Source organism: Mytilus galloprovincialis, chromosome 1 (assembly GCF_965363235.1).
Source record: "Mytilus galloprovincialis chromosome 1, xbMytGall1.hap1.1, whole genome shotgun sequence".
NCBI lineage: Eukaryota > Metazoa > Mollusca > Bivalvia > Mytilida > Mytilidae > Mytilus > Mytilus galloprovincialis.
The window spans coordinates 43,897,152-43,917,607 of record NC_134838.1 but is presented as its reverse complement, the minus strand read 5'-3'; the positions used below and the strand labels follow the sequence as shown (position 1 = coordinate 43,917,607).

Sequence of the window (20,456 nt, the reverse complement as noted above, 5' to 3'; positions counted from 1 at the left end):
CTTAAAGCTTTTCAAAGGTTCTCATATTTATAGAAGTTTTAGAATGTATGACTGATTAATTTGTATATGTTAGTAAGTTTATTGCCTCTCCCATATCCATGTGTTGTCTATTTTATGCTATATCTAATGATTAACAAATTGTAGGTGCTCAAAACGAATTTGATGTCATTGATAAACAGATTCAAGGAATCCCCCCAAATTAGTGACAACATTGTTAATTCTGGGATAACAACGGCCGTGTCAATAGTATATCTGAAAGAACAATATGACATTACATTTAATACCATAGACTTGTCTCATTTATGCAAAGCCCTTCTTCCTAATTTGGATAAAGCACAAAGACAAAGTGCAGACTTAGAAGACATTAATAAAAGTTATCCTACAAAGATTCGGTATGTATACTCTTTATCATGAACTACATTTCGTGATTTATTATTTGTGTTAAGTGTATGTTAAGCTTAATATTCTAAAGTTTTGTTGTTGATATCGTTGTTTTTCCGACGTAGTCGGTATTAGTTTCGGTTTGTGCCCTTTGAACTTAAGGACGCTCCACTATGGAAACAGAATACGCATGCTCGAAAATCCTTTCTGTGATTGGACAAAATGCTGTCATGGTAGGTGATTTGGTTGTGTTTGAAAAAACGTCTCGTTAATTATATCGTGATGGAAAGCAAGTGAAAAACTGTAAATATTTGAACTAGATCTTACAAAGATTTATATTTTTATTAAAATAATTGTTTCTCCAATAGCTCTTTGCATCCGGGACAGCTGTTTATTTCGTGACAAAGTCAATTATATAATTTTTAATGTAAACTTTGTTGTACGAACGTACATGACTTTTAGAACGCACCTACGCATGTGAGATTTCCGCGGGGTTTTGGTGAATGTAAACAGAAAGATACGAGGACCGAGAATACTGAACACAAACAGAGAAAACGTTATTTAAATGGTATCTTTGTGCTTCTGAAGGTTATCGAAATGATAGTTTTAAACATATACTCAAATTTAAATACGTCGGATATGTTTTTTAAAGATAGTTCTTGTTTTATATTAAATACATTGTATCTGTTACCCTTTTTCACATAAACCCTTTACATTCTTATGCGAAACTTTAGTTGCAAATAATGTGTTGGTTTTAAAATGGATGACAGATAAATTGCCTTAAAATGCACCGTTCCACATGATGATTCCCCTCATCATTCTCATGGACAACTTTAAGTACTCTTAAATTTTTGGTTTTAAAATGTCTGAAAAATACATTGTCTTAAAATGGACATGTCTTCATTTTTTTGTAATTCCTGAGAAAAATTAAATTTTACCTATGCTGGGAAAAATATTATATACCTCAATTTCAATTTTTTCAATCTTACTTAGAAGCAGTAAACAAAAAGTTATAATGGTTATTGTACGTCTGAAAGTATTATTCTATTTCATTTGAATCTTCTTATTTTTTTACAATGCGGTCTTGTAAAAACTCGCCATATATTCTTTAAGCAAAAAATTAGTCGCTTGATTGTATAAAACAGGTACTAAGACACACACTATAGAATGTTGCTTGCTTTGCAACCTAGAAAAAAAAAGACAGAAGCGTATTTCACTAAAATTCAAACTATGCACTAAATGTTTTACAATTTCTCTAATTCTATGGAAATTTATCCTTTTCTGAACACATTGTATAAAAAAATTTAATCAACGTGTGGTTGCCGGTGATCTCGAAAGATCATTGGATGATTTCGAAGGTCATAACCTTTTTAGCTAACTGGATGAATCAAAATATGCTAACAGGTGTTAATGAAATTGACAACTTCGTGGAATGAGAAAGGCACTTGAAGGGGATTTTCGTTTAACAAAAAAAGAAAATTCCTTTTTTAATTATTAGAGAAACAGATTCTTATATAGTTACTCGTGGATTATCGGATTTATCCAATCTCGATAGTTAAATTATAAATTTTGATAATTAAACTATCTCAATTGGATAAATCCGATAATCCACTGGTATCAATGTAAGAATCTATATGTATCAAACAAAGAATTCAAGAATTAATCCCTTATATAAATATATGTATATCTTGAAATTAACCTTTATCGAGTCAAGAACGCTATTCATGATGATTATATCGTGATTTTAGAGAAGTAGCACGATATTTATTGTCAATGGTGAAGAGATTGTTGAACAATTCCAAAAGCCAATGTTGGTTGTATTGTGTCCCACTTCTACATTTTCTGCAAGAAGGAATTTATCCCTATCAAGACGTTCCTAAAGCTATCAATCACAACGATCCTGTTCCAAGATGGTGGGGAATAGATATTTTCAGCAGCGAACTAGAAGTTTACAAGTCAAAATCTGACTTTGAAAGGTAAGAAATATTTTTTTTGTGTGCTTTGTTTGATAAAAATTCAGAATGGAAATGCGGAATGTGTCAAAGAGACAACAACCCGACTAAAGAGCAGAAAACTTATGTTTTGCCAAAGTCTGCAAAAAACCTAATAAACAAATTGTAATTCGTTGAACGTTTAAATTCGTGGTTTACCTGTACTACGAAATCCACGGAAATTGGTATCCAATGAAGAATAATGAATCCACATAATTTGATTTTAATCTTTGCTCTTTTATACTATCCAAACAGTTAAATTTTACAAAATGATATCTATAAAAAAGTAAGTAGTGTTTAAAATTACCCTCCTTAAATTAATTACTGAAAGCATCTTTTATAAAAACAGAACAATCTTTTAACTAAAAAAACACATTAAGAAATGTATGTTCTATTCATAAAGTGCTGTTAAGTTTTTATCAAGAATTACTTCTAAAGTAGATTTTGGGGTTTATGAATTTCGAATGAAGTGGTATTCTGATAGAATTATTATTTGCAGTCCATCAGAATTGGTGCAACTACTCCATCCATATTTTGAAATGGATTATTTATTGCCGAGGACATTTGTAGCGTCGCTTAGTTTTAACCAGTTTGTTGCCCTAGACACAAAGCATGTACCACCAGATGTTATGCTCGCAGCGTTTTATTATTTTGTGAAAGACGAAAAACTGTCCCGAGATGAAAGTTGGATATATGTGAGTATTTAAATTGATGAAATGATTCTAAAGAATATATTGAAATCAAATTTTCATTTGGCAGTCACTGGTTTATCAAAAAGAGGTCAATGACAATGGACTTGAAGACAAACGAAGTTTTCGCCCGTCTTAAGTCTATTGTCATTGAACTTTTTTCATAAATCAGCGACTTACTTTTTTGTGTGTGAATTTCACACTTTTTATGGTTATTAGGATATTTGGACTTGATATTTGGAAACGAGTTCTACTTATCCGTCAGATTGGATCGTTTAATCTCGACCTCAGTTTCAGGTTAAGTTTAAGTTAGTCATACTAAGTAATTGGTCAATTAAAATTTGGTATATGGACTTGGTGCACATGTCTTTTTTGCAGGGCTTATCTTGTCTTATTTTATGTGTTCATTGTTTAGGTTGTTTTGTTAAATGCTATAACAGTATACGAGTAATCAGTATTAGCAATGAGCTCATGTTATGATTCATCTGATCTCTAATATGTCATGTTATTGTCATCTTGTATCCTTTAAAGTGACACTAGCTGTCAGCATTATCTTCACCGATTTCACTCATAATTTCATATTCGAATTATAACATACTAAAACGTATATCTGAATAAAAAAAAGGCAATTTACGATGCATAAACTCGAAATCATGTATCAGCATTTCGTGTGCATTTTAATCTAGACGAAATCTAATTAACCATCGAAGTGACCATCAGAAGAATGTCGACGGTTATAACCCGTTGTAAATATAATCATAGATATAAATATATATGCAAATTTCTTTTTTCTAAGTTTGTTTGATTTGATATTGTGGGTTAAAAGAATATGTTGTTAATCGTTTTTACCTGTATAAAAATAAGTTTTTGTAGATGGAATCAGTCAATCAAATCGTGTACCCTTGTTTCACTTTCAATATTGAAATTTGTTTTCCTTTTACTAGCTGATCGCGCATATATAGTTCATGCGTAACCTATCTCTAGCTTAGAGGTTCAATTGAAGTTCACATTAATACGGATTTAATGAGGTCGAATAATTCACTAGCAAGTGAAATATTCATTAGCAATGTTTCTTTGATTATTTTTTGGACAAAACTGGATCAAACTGGTTGGTTATATAAAATGTTTTCACTTTTATTAATGATTGCACAAATAAAAATATTTAATATTGTTTATTTATCTTGTAGCCATTGTCCTTTTAAACATGTCTAGACGATGGTATAAATATGTATTGTTTTCTTAAACAACCTAGTTTAGTTTTTGGCAACACTTACCCAATGTATCCTCAACAACTAAAAAATCCCATGAAATCCAAAATATCTTAGCATACATATGTTATCTAGTAAGAGGTTATCAAAAGAAAGATAAACTTTTTATTGTACATACTCAATGCAGTTGCAATTACGTACTTGTATATACAGACAAAGTAGTAGATAAAGGCAACAGTAGTATACCGCTGTTCAAAGTCATAAATCCATAGACAAAAAACAAAATCGGGGTAACGAACTAAAACCGAGGGAAACGCATCAAATACAAGAGGAGAATAACGACACAACACTACAATGTAACACACACAGAAACGAACCAAGCATCAGACACAATCCCATGAGAATAACAAATACAACATCAAAACCAAATACATGAATTTGGGATAGACAAGTACCGTGACACGTCTTATCGCAATTTACACTAAAAAATAAGAGAAAACAAACGACGCAACGTTAAAATGTAACATACACAGAAGCGAACTATAATATAACAATGGCCATATTCCTGACTTGGTACAGGACATTTTTAAAGGAAACAATGGTGGGTTGAACCTGGTTTTGTGGCATGCCAAACCTCCCCTTTTATAGCCATGTGAAATATAACATTAAAATGAAAACTCAACACCACAGGTCTACAATATAAATAAATTGGAGAACACAATTGACAAAGAAACACACGAACAACAGCCTACAAAAGGCAACAAGTTCAAAATTTTAATACACCAGAAGTGCGTTTTGTCCACACAAGATCTACTAGTGACGTCCAAGTTTGAAAGCCGAAACGCACAAAGTCGAACTGCATCGCGGACCAAAAGATAAAAAAAGTTGTGGCACTTTTTAAACACTTAAGTGTCTATTTCAGTTGATTCAATTAGTTTATGTGAAAGATTTTAACTGATTTACTCGTTAAAAACGCTCCGATTCAAGGTTAAATATAAAAAAATCTATCAAATATGCCACAAAATGTCACTTTTCATATGTTTTTTTTTGGTTAAAAATCCGTGTTCATCCTCTACCTTTATATATGTGATGTATTATCATAAAATACAACTAACATTCCAATATTAAGAATGAACACAATTGCGGCCACTTTTATTTAAGACGGAAACCGTCTAAAATTTATCTAAAATGCTTGAATTGTGAAGATGTCAGTAATATAGCATGACTTAATAATGCTAGTATCCGATACATGTGCATTGTAATAATAAAAACTGCCCATATTTATTTAACAGAAGCATTCTACTTTACAATAAATAACTAAAAATTTACATTTAAATAATTTTGTATAACTGCTATATTTTAGGGCCAAAAAGGGGTCTTACTGGACCTGCTCCTTTTATAATGTTATTACAGAAGTAATTTTAATTGCTATGGAGTATCTGTATAGACTAAAATAAAAAAAATATCTAACTCCAAGTAAAATTCAAGTCGGAAAGTCGTTTAATAACTAGCAAAATCTGACGCTAAAACACACCGAGCGAGTGGAACACAACTATCATATTCCTGACTTGGTACAGGCTTTTTTGTTCATACAGCTCTTTACGTTACAACGTATTAATACACCCTTAGGTTTCAGTGTTCCCAGAGAAGGTAAATAAAAAAGGGTTTCGGACAATCGGAATTAGTAAGGAATTATCATTTACAAACAATGTTTCATACATGCTAGTGGACTTGAATTCCCAAAGTGTACATCAGCTCGGTAGTTAGTGTTTCGATGCTCACACGATTTATATCATACTCGTTCATACATTGATTTTAATGTCTGCGTTTATAATTGAAGTTATTTGGTAAGAAACTAACTTTGTGACTCTCTCAGATAAATCAGGTAAACTGTGTTGTTCTGATTATATATTACGTGAGTCTTTTGTAGACGAAACGCGCGTCTGGCGTATTAAATTATAATCCTGGTACCTTTGATAACTATTTGGTAATAATGGTCTGTCCTGGCTTACACATGTTTAGGTTTGAACATTTCTGGCGAATATGTATCCAGAAAAACGCGATGGAATTATGAAAGTTATTAGGTGTTATTTGTATCGTCTATGCTTTTTATCTCTATTGAGTTATATCTTTCATATTTGAATATTATTAGACTGCAGAGTATCTTGTATACTTTTCAGTGTCAGCAAGAAGTACTCCGCAAAGTAACATCGCAATTATGTAGGTTGGAATCCAGCAGGTAAGTGATACAGTCAAACCTGTTTGAGAGATAAAAAAAGTGGTCTCAGACTCAGTCTCTTAAGGTTGAACTTATAAGAAATATACTACAAAGGGATCTAACATTGGTGGTCTTCTAACACATATTTTGCTTAATATAGGTGGTCTCTTAAGAAGGTTTGACTGCATATGTATCAACATTATTATGCAAAAAGTAAAATCACAAAAGTACTGAACTCCGAGGAAAATTCAAAACGGAAAGTCCCCAATCAAATGGCAAAATCAAAAGCTCAAACACATCAAACGAAAGGATAACAGCTGTCATATTCAAATAAATCATATACATTCGATAAAACTGGGGAAGATCAGAAAGGACACTGGTTTACAAACCAGCCTCAATATTCTTGGTACCGATGATTGAATTGGAAACTATAGTCGCCGTCAGCTGAAATTCGTAGCGGTTATCGGTAAAAATAATCTAAACTATCAATCTCGTTCACTCGAGATATAGTTTTTCACATTCCATTCATAAATCGCAAAAAGAAAAACCACTACTGACCTACCTTTGAAGTGATTGTACTGTGATAATCCTGACCTTCAAAGGGATATACTTTTTTTGTTTTTGTATAATTTGATACATATTACAGATAGGAAAAATGTTATACAAAGTATCAATTTAAGCAAAATATTTGTTTTTGCTAATGTTTGAGGCATAAAAACAAATTTTGATTTACAAACTTAAACTGTCCAAATCATTACTATGACCGCTTTAACAAGAGGTGTCGATGGATGTGTGGTCGAAAAAGTTCATCTACCGTTATCAATTGTCTGTCAATTCTGATGGTATGCTTTGGAACCCCGATCGTTTCCTGTTTTCTTCAACCGTCAGCTTGATTGATGAGCAATTTTATTGTGTTTCCTTCAAAATAAGGGTGTTTTAACCAAATATTATGAACTTGTATTCTTCATTACATCTTTTTCTTTTTATGTTGTAGCATTACTATCGATGTTCTAGAAGTTTCAAGACGAACTTACCGGATCGCTGCTGATGTTTTAAATGAGTGCTTTAAACAGAAAACTTTAACTAGAGTGCAACATGCAAAGTTTTCTTTGTGCGCTATGAAGACATTCCTGCATTCTGTTCATTTCTTTGATCAATGTTTAAGCTTGCACAAAGAAAAAACGAAAACTAATGAACATTACAGTCTTCTCCAGACCTACGAAAACAAATTGGTTGATATTTTGTTAACCAACTGGTTTCTTAAAACAGAGGATTGCCTAATGGTAATTGTTGGTAACTCTTAATAAAGCTAGTCCCTCATAAGCAATATTTACAAGATATATGGCAAAAAGGGACATAAATGAACCGCAACATTCAAATTTGGCAACTTTGTTAAAGGGTATTTCAATTTAAGCTTTTGTAGAGTTTCTAAACGGACGGAAAACTAAAAAAATCTTTAAAAAATAAATCGAGGTAACAGAAGATTACTGATGTACAATTCTCATAAATCTTAAAATGATAATAATCCTGGTAAAACAAAAATGAGGGACTTACATGCACACCATAAGGAAATATTATAAATCATGTTAGTACCTCAGTATTTACTTCTGAGATGTTGTAACAATCGAAGACTAGCAGTCCTTTGATAGCGCAAAATGTTGTTTAGTTTGTGGAATATATTTAAATCAGATAATTCGTTCCTACATAGGTAGATTCAGGAAAATAATTATTTTCTGATGTATGTCTTTATTGATAAGGTATTTTTAATAACTTTGTTATTCTTAATACGTTTTACAGCTTTGGAACGATGCTTTCAGTACAGAAATCCCGGCAGGAAACGTAAAAGATAGCTACATCGATTTTTTACGTACAAGTTTAGAAAGTCGTTTGGGAAACACGGTAACTACAGTACAAAATGACATTAATAAAAAAATGTGAAGAATTAATTCGGAAATAAAGTATTGTATTAAAAACTTCTACAGACAACTGTAAAAAAAAACCATCATATATATACCAGGATTAGAATTTTATAATTACGCTAGACGCTCGTTTCGTCTACACAAGACTCAGCAGTGTCACTCGAATCAAAAAATGTTTAAAAGGCCAAATAAAGTACGAAACTGAAGAGCATTGAGGACCAAAATTCCTTAAAGTTTTGCCAAATACAGCTAAGGTAATCTATTCCTGATGTAGAAAAGCCATAGTTTTTCAAAAATTCAAAGTGTTGTTAACAGTTAATTCATAATTATGAACATATCAATGATAACTCGAGTCAACACAGAAGTGCTGACTACTGGGCTGTTGATACCCTCGGGGAAATAAATCTCCACCAGCAGTAGCATCGACCCAGGGGTTGAAAAAAAAACTCATCATAGATACCAGGATTTAAAGAAGTTTCATTTCTTAAAAGGGATGAGGGTAACTAAAAATTAGTGCTTTTTTCATACTTTTTATTTCTTATAAATTGATAAGACAAGTGTTGTCTTAATGATATATCACACCTTATAATTATAATACAAATTATCTTCGTCCATACATTGCAGCATATTTATCAGGAAAATACGATAGCATTATCTACATGCAGTACGTTTAGCTGTAATATTTTTTCCCTTTTTACGAGTTCGTTGATTTCTTTTTTTGTGTGTATTGCTATTGATATAACTTAGTTTTCATGTAGGTTTATGAATACCAGTTAAAGACAATCTTAGATGTTTTCTGTGAGAGATTAGACGATTTCGGTAATATTCTTCAAGAGATTTTGACAAAAAGTGCACTCAAAGTAAGTATAGTAATTTGGAATTCTTAAACTTTAGTTATAAAGCTTGAAAAAACAACAACTGAATTGTCCATATCATAAAGTAACTCATAACAAGACAAAGACGATGCCCCCACTGCAAGCATAGACATAGTTCCACTTTATTATAGAAAGCAGTGAGTCTTATCTGAAATAGTGGTGTGTGAAATTAACTCTTGATTGTTTCGTGAAAAGAGTTTAACAATATTTCACTGCCGTAAAGATATTGCAGGTGATGCCAAGTCTTTAGGTTCCTTATTTTGTATTTTGTTTAATGATGTTTGTGTATGCGGTCTTTTTTTGGGTATTTTGGGTCGATGCCACTGCTGGTGGACATTTCGTCTCCAAGGGTATCACCAGCCCAGTAGTCAGCACTTCGGTGTTGACATGAATATCAATTATATGGTCATTTTTATAAATTTTCTGTTTACAAAACTTTGAATTTTTCGAAAAACTAAGGATTTTCTTACCCCAGGAGTAGATTACATTAGCCGTATTTGGCACAACTTTTTGGAATTTTGGGTCCTCAATGCTCTTCAACTTTGTATTTATTTGGCTTTTTTAACTATTTTGATCTGAGCGTCACTGATGAGTCTTATGTAGACGAAACGCTCGTCTGGCGTATAAAATTATAATATAATTATATATATGATATATAATATAATTTATAAAACTATTTGCCATGTTGTTTTCTAGTTTTAGGGAAAAAATTGTAGACAACAAACAATGCACTTTTTATATATGTGCAAAAATGTATAGATTGAAGCTGAGCAAACCTTGTATTTGGCATGCTAAAAAATGAAGTTTTAATTTCTATAGAAAGTGGAAAATTTAGGAAATTCAAAATGCTTACAAAAAAGGCGAAAGATACTAAGGAGAAATTCAAGATCAAGAGTAGAGTGTAGACAAAAAAACAAAGCGGAAAATAATCCCCAAAAAGGTTTTGATAACACTGCACAGAAAACTGAATCCACAAACTCTAAAATAAAATTTAAAAGTACATGAATCCTTTCCCACTAGTGGCGACTGTAGTGTTGTTTAAAATAAGTACGAATTATGTGATGAGTCCCATGCCATGAAGACACAATTGAAGAAAAGAGGATGGGCTTGTCGTTACGACTTTAAGGAAAAAGTGAAATTACACAATTACCGAAGAAAATTTAGAACTGAAAGCCCCTTATTATAAGTTGGCAATATCAAAAGTTCAAACACATCAATCGAATTGAAAACAACTGTCACTTGTGATTTTATTGACAACAATATGTGAACAAAACAAACAGTCATAATATCTATAAATGTCAAAAGTAAGGGTACATCAGTCAACATTGTGTTATAATTATTTGACAAGTATGTTTGATTGGCTTACAACACTCTCGCGTCATTATGAAATTAACCTTCATTTCAAAATGAAATGTAACATTTATGATGACACGATCTTAAACGATGAAGTGTTAAAAAAAAATTAAATACTTGATAGAAATCGTGTTTCCTGATCCTAGCAAAATATGTAAATGAAAGTATTAAATGCTTCTGTTAGTAATGTTATAGGGTTGTAGAAACGTTGACCGTGTGCACAGTTTTATGATGAAGCACTTCCGCGCTTCATACAAAATGTATTTCGGTCAACGCTTTTACATCCCGTCACTTATGTGTTATTGTTCTAGAATATTTTTTGTATTCTTGTCTTTCATTTTGATAATATGACTTTTCTATATGCTTGTTTGTGTTTCTTTGATACATATGACGTGACTCTGTACTTATATACATTCCGTCATTATGTTATTGTGCTATTAAATTTTTTTTTATTCTTTTCTTTCATTTTTGCTAATGTGCTTTGTCTATATCTCCTTTTGTGCTTCTTTGTTACATATTTGTTTGTTTTTGTAGTGATTAAGATTATTACACCATGTTGACTCCTGTACCCCTATTTTAGACAGTTTTACCTACTATGTTTGCTTGATTTTTTTTCACATTTCGTGCTCATTATAATGAAATTTAATACGACTGTTATCACTTCAAAAGTCAAAAAGTCTGAAAAGACCAATTTTTGTCTGAATTTGCATGAAATATTACTCGACATTCTGTATTTGTCTGAAAAATTAAAAAAAAATCTTAACATAGTATGAACTTGTCTTATACGGTTCTTGATTTTTCTTGACAAGTGTCTTGACAGTATGAACATTGTCTAAACATTTCTCGACTTTTCCTGTCTCCATCAGTCTTGACATATTCTTGACATTCTAAATAATGTCTGAATATGTCTGGACACATTCTTGACGTTCTTTTGACACTATCTCAATAGTATAAGTTTCGCTGAAATGTGTACAGACACATTCTGCCCTGTTTATGATTTTCTATTGCTGTTATATACTCCTTTTTATTATCGCTAAATAAAGGCAACAGTAGTATACCGCTGTTCAAAACTCATAAATCCATGGACAAAAAACAAAATCGGGGTAACAAACTAAAACTAAAACTAAACTTCTAAGAATCAAGGATTAATTTTGTATAGTAAGATACCCTTTGGATGTTCCTAAGTGGGAATACCCATTAATGACCCCAAATGTAGTTTAATTTTGATTTATTTTTATCAAATGTTTAATTGGTTGTTTTTACTTGGAATATATGTAAAAGTTACTGACAAACAGCAAATTTAGATTTTTACCGTTCCAAAGACTGCCAGTCAAATTTGCTTTACTAAAATGTTTGACTTGAGGCAGTTTAAAATGTAACCATGTGTCTCTTTTGGACCCCACAATTCATTTTATGCGTGTGTGTGGCAAAAATAGGGAGGCTTTCGTTTGGTTAAAATTTTTGTTCCAATTTTGATTCAAAACGTATTAATTTTTTTAGAACAAACAAAATCATTTTTTATTCAAAATTGAGTGTTAAATTTCATAACTTTTTATCAAATATTTATTAGGTTCAACCCACATTATTGTTCGTTTCTGTGTGTGTTACATTTTAACGTTGCGTCATTTGTTTTCTCTTATTTTTGAGTGTTTTTTCATTTAAAAATGTCCTGTACCAGTCAGGAATATGGCCATTGTTATATTATTGTTCGTTTCTGTGTGTGTTACATTTTAACGTTGCGTCATTTGTTTTCTCTTATTTTTGAGTGTTATTTCACATGGCGATAAGACGTGTCACGGTACTTGTCTATCCCAAATTAATGTATTTGGTTTTGATGTTATATTTGTTATTCTCGTGGGATTTTGTCTGATGCTTGGTCCGTTTCTGTGTGTGTTACATTTTAATGTTGTGTCGTTGTTCTCCTCTTATATTTAATGCGTTTCCCTCGGTTTTAGTTTGTTACCCCGATTTTGTTTTTTGTCAATGGATTTATGAGTTTTGAACAGTGGTATACTACTGTTGTCTTCATTTATCAAAACTAAATTTTTGTGATAATTACCTCCTGATTTTTGTTCTCAAGAAATCATATAACAAAAAAAAAAAGTTAAGATCTATATTATGCATGTCTGTTTGAGATCCATTCCATAAGACCAATGATTTCTATAGAAATCATTGATGGGACCCATTTCGAATACAGTTTTCTATTATTCCCAGAGTAGATAATAATTCTCTTTTAATCTTTGGGAAATTGTTCAATTTGTTTTTATGTTAAAATAATTCACTTCAAAATTCCGCCAAAGGGCAGTGTCTGGCCTGAATAAGAACTGCTTGATTGTGTTGACGCGCCTATACTCTAAGATCGATTATGAATAATAAGAATTCATGAACCTTAAGAAATCTGACATACCAATAATTGGCATTTCTGACGCAAAATTTTCAATTGGCATTTATCCGTTTCAGATCCGTTCATCATCCGTTTTATCCGTTATATGTCCGGTAAAAGTCCGTTTCTCATCCGTTCAATAAAATTAACGGTACCAATTTTCTTGCACCAGATGCGCATTTCGACAATACATGTCTCTTCAGTGATGCTCGTGGCCAAAATATTTGAAATCCAAAGCTTATATAAAAAATGAAGAGCTATAATCCAAAAGGTACAAAAAGTATAGCCAAATCCGTTTTATCCATTAAACGTCCGGTAGAAGTCCGTTGGTGAATTTATCTTTCAGACCTCCAACGGATGTATAACGGACACGTAACGGATACAAAACGGAAACGAAAAGCACACAACACACTGTTGCATTATGTTGACAATGTTTGTACAAAAAACTGTTTGGTATTGTCACTGTACTGGCCATTGCTATATTGATATATACCGGACATCTTCCTTTTACAATTAATAAATTTGTTCAAGAAAAACAGATTAAAAAATAATCACAATAAATTATTATGCTCTTTTCTTTGTATAGGCGTTTGAAATATTTACGGATTATCTTAGTCTTAATAGTTTTGCTGAATCAACAAATGCCAGAAAACTACAACAGTATGGGAAACTGCTTCATCATATTTTTGATAAGGAATTTGGAAGAAACAAATTGACTGACACAACTTCTGTTCTTCAGCATGCATTAGTATGGTCACCGTTTGTAGTATTTACTAAAGTATACTGTGAGTATTTTCAATCTATGCAATGCAGATGAAATTATTGGTACCCATTGTATTGCATCATATGCGCATTTCGATAATTCAAGTATATTTAGTGATGCTCGATCCAGAAGTATTTGAAAATTCAATAGCATGTTGAAAGATAAGACGTTGATAATATCTAAAAGTTCAGCGTTCCTTCTCAAATTGAAAATTATCAGTGTTGTTTTTATTTTATCAGGCTTATTTGGTAAACTAAAACCATAATAAAGAAATGATGTAAAACGTTGATCAATGTACATGACATTGTTGAATATTCATTTGGTATGAAACATTAATCTCTTAAATGATATTAAATTTTCATATTTATATATTCATTTAGAAAGGACAGAAAAAAGAAAGGAAAAACATGAAGTACTAAGAGTTATGTAGAGTAAACATACGCATTGTACAATTGTGTAAAAGGCTGAGAGGAAAAATTTAAAGAAAAGGATTGTATGCATTTGTTTGCGTATTGTTGTATTTCTGTTCCTGCTCATAATGTATAATTATGGTTTTGAATAATTCATTTTAGGTAACACCAATTTCCAACGCGTGCTTAAAGATAAATGCAAGGAGCATATGCAAAAGTCGATTGCTATTATGCATTCCGTTTGTCAAGAACTTATTACTGGGAACATCACAATACAAAATCTCAAGAACATTTTGTCTGCAGAAAGTAATTTCAAAAGTATTGTGAAAGAAATAAAAGATCTAAGATTTGATTTTGGTACAGTTGAAGCATCAATTGATTTGAGACGAAAGCAGCTATTGGCCTTTGAATCTGATAAAGCTGCTGTACAAAATTTTGTTTATATTTGTGAAAATTCTGGAGGTAAGTTTTACGTACATAACAGTAGATTATGGTACATATGATTATTTGTACTAAGATAAAATAAGTTATTTGTACTGTATTTCTATCACGAAGTGTTGTCATTGCGATATGTTTTTAACAATGTCTTAAAGCAGGAGGTTTTTTTTCTTAGAATGTCCTTTACCAAGACATATACTAAAATCACATTAATACTGATCTCCGAGGAAAATTCAAAATGAAAGTCACTGATCAAATGGCAAAACCAAAAGCTCATGTACATCAAACGAATGGATAACATATGTCATGTTCCTGACATGGTACAGGCATTTTCTTATGTAGAAAATTGTTTTATACCTTGCTAAACTACTCACTATATAACTCGCATAAATTCCATTAAATTGACAACATTGTCTGTTTGTATACAAATGTTTGTAGCATAAAATTAATCCTATTTCTTATAGCGAAAGTCAACTATATAAAACATGAATAAGAATCAAATCATATAAGTAGCTGTGCCAGTTGCATATATTACATTCATCATATTAGTATTGATAGTTTTGCTAGTATAAAATAGATCAATCAGAAATCATTCAAACTGATCCCTAGAAAAAGAAGGATGTCATATTCTTCATTTTCTTTGGCGATTAAAATTGACTTTTTTTCTCGTTTGAATTGTTTTACATTGTCATTTCGGGGCCTTTTATCGCTGCCTATTTGGAATTGGCTTTACTCATTGTTTCATTGTTGAAGGCCGTACGGTGACCCATAGTTGTTAGTATCTGTGTCATGATGGTCTCTTGTGGAAAGTTGTCTCATTGGCAATCATACTACATCTTCATTTTTAGCTCACCTGGCCCAAAGGACCAAGTGAGTTTTCCCATCACTTGACGTCCGGCGTCTTCTCCTCTGAAACTACCAGAGGTCAACCAACCAAGATGGCCGCCATGGCTAAAAATAGAATATATGGGTAAAATGCGGTTTTTGGCTTATAACTCAAAAACCAAAGCATTTAGAGCAAATCTGACATGGGGGTTAAATTGTTCATCAGGTCAAGATCTATCTGCCTTAAAATTTTCAGATGAATCGGACAACCCGTTGTTGGGTTGCTGCCCCTGAATTGCTAATTTTATGGAAATTTTACTGTTTTGGTTTATTATCTTGAATAATATTATAGATAGAGATAAACTGTAAACAGCAATAATGTTCAGCAAAGTAAGATTTACAAAGAAGTCAACATGACCGAAATAGTCAGTTGACCCCTTTAGGAGTTATTGCTCTTTATAGTTAATTTTAAACCATTTTTCGTAAATCTTAGTAATCTTTTACAAAAATCTTCTTCTCTGAAACTACTGGGCCAAATTAATCCAAACTTGGCCGAGATCATTATTGGGGTATCTAGTTTGAAAAATGTGTCCAGTAACCCGTTCAACCAACCAAGATGGCCGCCATGACTAAAAATAAAACATAGGGGTAAAATGCAGTTTTTGGCTTATAACTCAAAAATCAAAGCATTTAGAGCAAATCTTACATGGGGCTAAAATTGTTCATCAGGTCAAGATCTATTTGCCCTTAAATTTTCAGATATATCGGACAACCCGTTGTTGGGTTGCTGCCCCTGAATTGGTAATTTTATGGAAATTTTACTGTTTTGGGTTATTATCTTGAATATTATTATAGATAGAGATAAACTGTAAACAGCAATAATGTTCGGCAAAGTAAGATTTACAAATAAGTCAACATGACCGAAATAGTCAGTTGACCCCTTTAGGAGTTATTGCCCTTTATAGTCAATTTTAAACCATTTTTCGTAAATTTTAGTAATCTTTTACAAAAAATCTTCTCCTCTGAAATTACTGGGTTAAATTAATCCAAACTTGGCCACAATCATTTTTGGGATATTCAGTTTAAAAAATGTGTCCGGTGACCCGGCCATCCAACCAAGATGGCCGCCACGGCTAAAAATAGAACATAGGGGTAAAATGCAGTTTTTGGCTTATAACTCAAAAACCAAACCATTTAGAACAAACTGACTGGGGTAAAATTGTTTATAAGGTGAAGATCTATCTGCCCTTAAATTTTTAGATGAATCGGACAACCCGTTGTTGGGTTGCTGCCCCTAAATTGGTAAGTTTAAGGAAATTTTGCTGTTTTTGGTTAATATCTTGAATACTATTATAGATAGAGATAACCTGTAAACAGCAATAATGTTCAGAAAAGTAAGATTGACAAATAAGTCAACATGACTGAAATGGTCAATTGACCCCCTAAGGAGTTATTGTCCTTTATAGTCAATTTTTTACAATTTTCATAAAATTTGTAAATTTTTACTAACATTTTCCACTGAAACTACTGGGCCAAGTTCATTATAGATAGAGATAATTGTAAGCAGCAAGAATGTTCAGTAAAGTAAGATGTACAAACACATCACCATCACCAAAACACAATTTTGTTAGGAATCTATCTGCTTCTTTTGTTTAATATTCACATATACCAAGGTGAGCGACACAGGCTCTTTAGAGCCTCTAGTTTATATCATTTTGGTTTTTAATTTCTCACAACTCTGAAAGAGCAAATGCTATAAAATTCAAAATGAAATACAGTTTGATAATAAATAAACGCCCACAGCTATAGACTGCGAAATTGAAAATATATCAAAATTGGGTGTGGTCACGTTTCTCCAACATTTGGTAATTAGACTAAAACAACATTAGGGATTATGGGGTCCTCTTAAGGACTGGATCTTGATATCTACCTGTAATTCACCTGATCTTGACCAAAATATTGTTAAAAAGGTATATATTTTTTAAAGATATATATTTTTTAATAGTCTCCCAAAATTGTAAAAGTCCATATAGTCTAACACAGTGATGTAATTTTTTATTTTATATAAAAAAAAAAATGTGCATGGTTTGATAGACAATGAAACAACTCTCTACAAGAGACCAAATGAAACAGAAGTTAACAATTATACATAAAAAAGAAGATGTGGCATAATTGCCGATGAGACAACTATTCACAAGAGACCAAATGACACAGACAATAACAAATATAGAAACAATGAGCAAAGTCATACCGCATAGTCAGCTTTAAAAAGACCCCAGAAAACAAATGTTTAACAATTCAAACGAGAAAACTAACGGCCTAGTTTATGTACAATATAATGAACGAAAAACGAATAAATTACACAGCAACGACAACCACCGAATTACAGGCTCCAAAACTCCCCCTTATCTTGAGACATTGGTGCAACAGAACTATAAAAGAACTGTACAAAAACATACATAAACAAGCAACAAATAATCTAAGACTAAATTATCAATCACTACACATCCAGTATCCGTTACCGTACGGCCGGAAGTTTGCTTTTTTTCATAATTTTGTTCTCTATTTTTCATAATAATGTATTATAGATTACAATGTTGCGATCTTGAATAAAAATTAACAATTTATATTTTGAGAGCTATTAAGAATTTATATATCTTGAGTCATTAATCTTATATAAAAGTAAATAACGCAGCTTATTATCACCGATACAGTTTATTCAAAATTCTTGGTCAACTTGCATTAATTGTCCAAAGCTTAAGTAACAAATCGAAAATACTAGTAGTGCACAATATTCACCAAGCCAATTCCCACAGATAAACACTATATAGATCACGACGCGACGTGATGTACCCTAATTGTATCAGCTCCGTTTTCGTGGAAAAAATGGACAGATATACGACTGACTATTTCATCTGCTAAGACAGCATACCACGAAAACTGGCTTCGGCTCTAGTGATATACAGACAAAACGACAAGGTAGATATATGGTTCTTCGTTCTAGAAGATAATCGCTTTTGGTGACTTTTTACATAAATAAAACTTGACTGTTTTGCATCGGTTTAGATTTTAACATCTACATGTAACACAAATACAAAAATATATCAAGTAATAGAATAAATTACTAAAATAAGGTACAGTCAGTGAACATTTCGATTTTTTCATGTTACTTTTAATAAAAAAAAATATTTCTTTATAATTTTTTATGAGATTTTCAGTTTGATTAGAATTTCCCTTGTTTATTTAAGGATTTTTTTGTTGAATAACCTTTTTTATTTTGTAAATCAAATACGGCGGATAAAAATAATTACGTAACCGTTTCTGGTTATACTCGACCAAAAATATATGGTTTGTTAATGTTTTGATATAAATATCTTTTAACAATATCCCTTTTTACAATATTTTAGTTAAGACCTGATATAGGTGAATTACAGGTAATCATCACGATGCCAGTCCTTATGAGGCCCCCTTATGAGGATCCCCTAATCCCTTATGTTGTTTTAGTCTAATTATCAAATGTTGGAGAAACGTGACTAAACCCAAAATTGAAAGGGAAATTACCACTCCCAGCGCTCTACACTTAAGAGAATAGGTTTCAAGTTCCATAAATCATGAAAGTTAGCAAGAAACATGTTTAGATCAAAACTAAATTTGTTTTTCCTTGTTAACAAATTTGTTTGTTTTCATTAAAATTATAACTCAACGTTGACTGTTGTACGCCTATTTTTACAGTTTTTTGGGGGAAAATTTTATGCGATTACCATACAAGTGAGACATTTAACTAGCTATAAAACCAGGTTAAATCTACTATTTTCTACTTTAGAAAATGCCTTTATCAAGTCAGGAATGTGCCAGTTGTTATCTATTCGTTTGATGTATTTGAGCTTTTGATTTTGCCATTTGATTAAGGACTGTCCAATTTGAATTTTCCCCGGAGTTCAGTATTTTTGTTATTAAGTTCCATAAATCATGGAAGTTAGCAAGAAACATGTTCAGATCAAAACTAAAGTTGTTTTTCTTTGTTAACATATTTTTTTGTTTTCATTGAAATTATAACACAACGTTGACTGTTGTACGCCTATTTTTACAATTTTTTTGGGGAAAATTTTTATGCGATTACTATACAAGTGAGACATTTAGCTAGCTATGAAACCAGGTTTAATCCACTTTTTTCTACTTTAGAAAATGCCTTTATCAAGTCAGGAATATGCAAGTTGTTATCTATTCGTTTGATGTATTTGAGCTTTTGATTTTGCCATTTGATTAAGGACTGTCCAATTTGAATTTTTCCCGGAGTTCAGTATTTTTGTTATTAAGTTCCATAAATCATGGAAGTCAGCAAGAAACATGTTCAGATCAAAACTAAAGTTGTTTTTCTTTGTTAACATATTTATTTGTTTTCATTGAAATTATAACACAACGTTAACTGTTGTACGCCTATTTTTACAATTTTTTGGGGAAAATTTTATGCGATTACCATACAAGTGAGACATTTAGCTAGCTATGGAACCAGGTTTAATCCACTTTTTTCTACTTTAGAAAATGCCTTTATCAAGTCAGGAATATGCCAGTTGTTATCTATTCGTTTGATGTATTTGAGCTTTTGATTTTGCCATTTGATTAAGGACTGTCCAATTAAAAATTTTCCCGGAGTTCAGTATTTTTGTTATTTTACTTTTACTTACATATTATGAACAAAAGCATAACGTTGTAAGTGAATTCCTTCTATCTTTTTTTAAGACTACCAAATATCATTCTTATAAATGAGTGAATGACGACTGTCGTATTCCTGACTTGGTACAGACATTTCTGTATGAAGAAAAAGATGGATTAAACCTGGTTTTATAGCTAGCTAAACGTCTCACCTGTACAACAGTCATATAAAATTCCACTTTATTAACAAAATTGTGTGAAAAAAACAAATAGACAAAAAAGGTAAAATATAAAAATAGGGATACTGCAGTCAACATTGTGTTCTTATCTGAATCACTATAATAACAAAC

General features: G+C 31.7%; 1 protein-coding gene across 1 annotated transcript in view; it reads left to right on the top strand.

The window, feature by feature from the left end:
* LOC143060974 (E3 ubiquitin-protein ligase rnf213-alpha-like) overlaps positions 1 to 20,456 on the top strand; it is a 170,144-nt gene that overhangs the window by 21,751 nt on the left and 127,937 nt on the right. Inside the window, exons 6-14 of the mRNA XM_076233657.1 lie at positions 145 to 392; positions 2,130 to 2,357; positions 2,872 to 3,067; positions 6,450 to 6,508; positions 7,482 to 7,770; positions 8,285 to 8,386; positions 9,165 to 9,266; positions 13,604 to 13,802; positions 14,353 to 14,652. Coding sequence (XP_076089772.1) covers positions 145 to 392; positions 2,130 to 2,357; positions 2,872 to 3,067; positions 6,450 to 6,508; positions 7,482 to 7,770; positions 8,285 to 8,386; positions 9,165 to 9,266; positions 13,604 to 13,802; positions 14,353 to 14,652 — 1,723 coding nt within the window. The remainder of the gene's footprint in view (positions 1 to 144; positions 393 to 2,129; positions 2,358 to 2,871; positions 3,068 to 6,449; positions 6,509 to 7,481; positions 7,771 to 8,284; positions 8,387 to 9,164; positions 9,267 to 13,603; positions 13,803 to 14,352; positions 14,653 to 20,456) is intronic.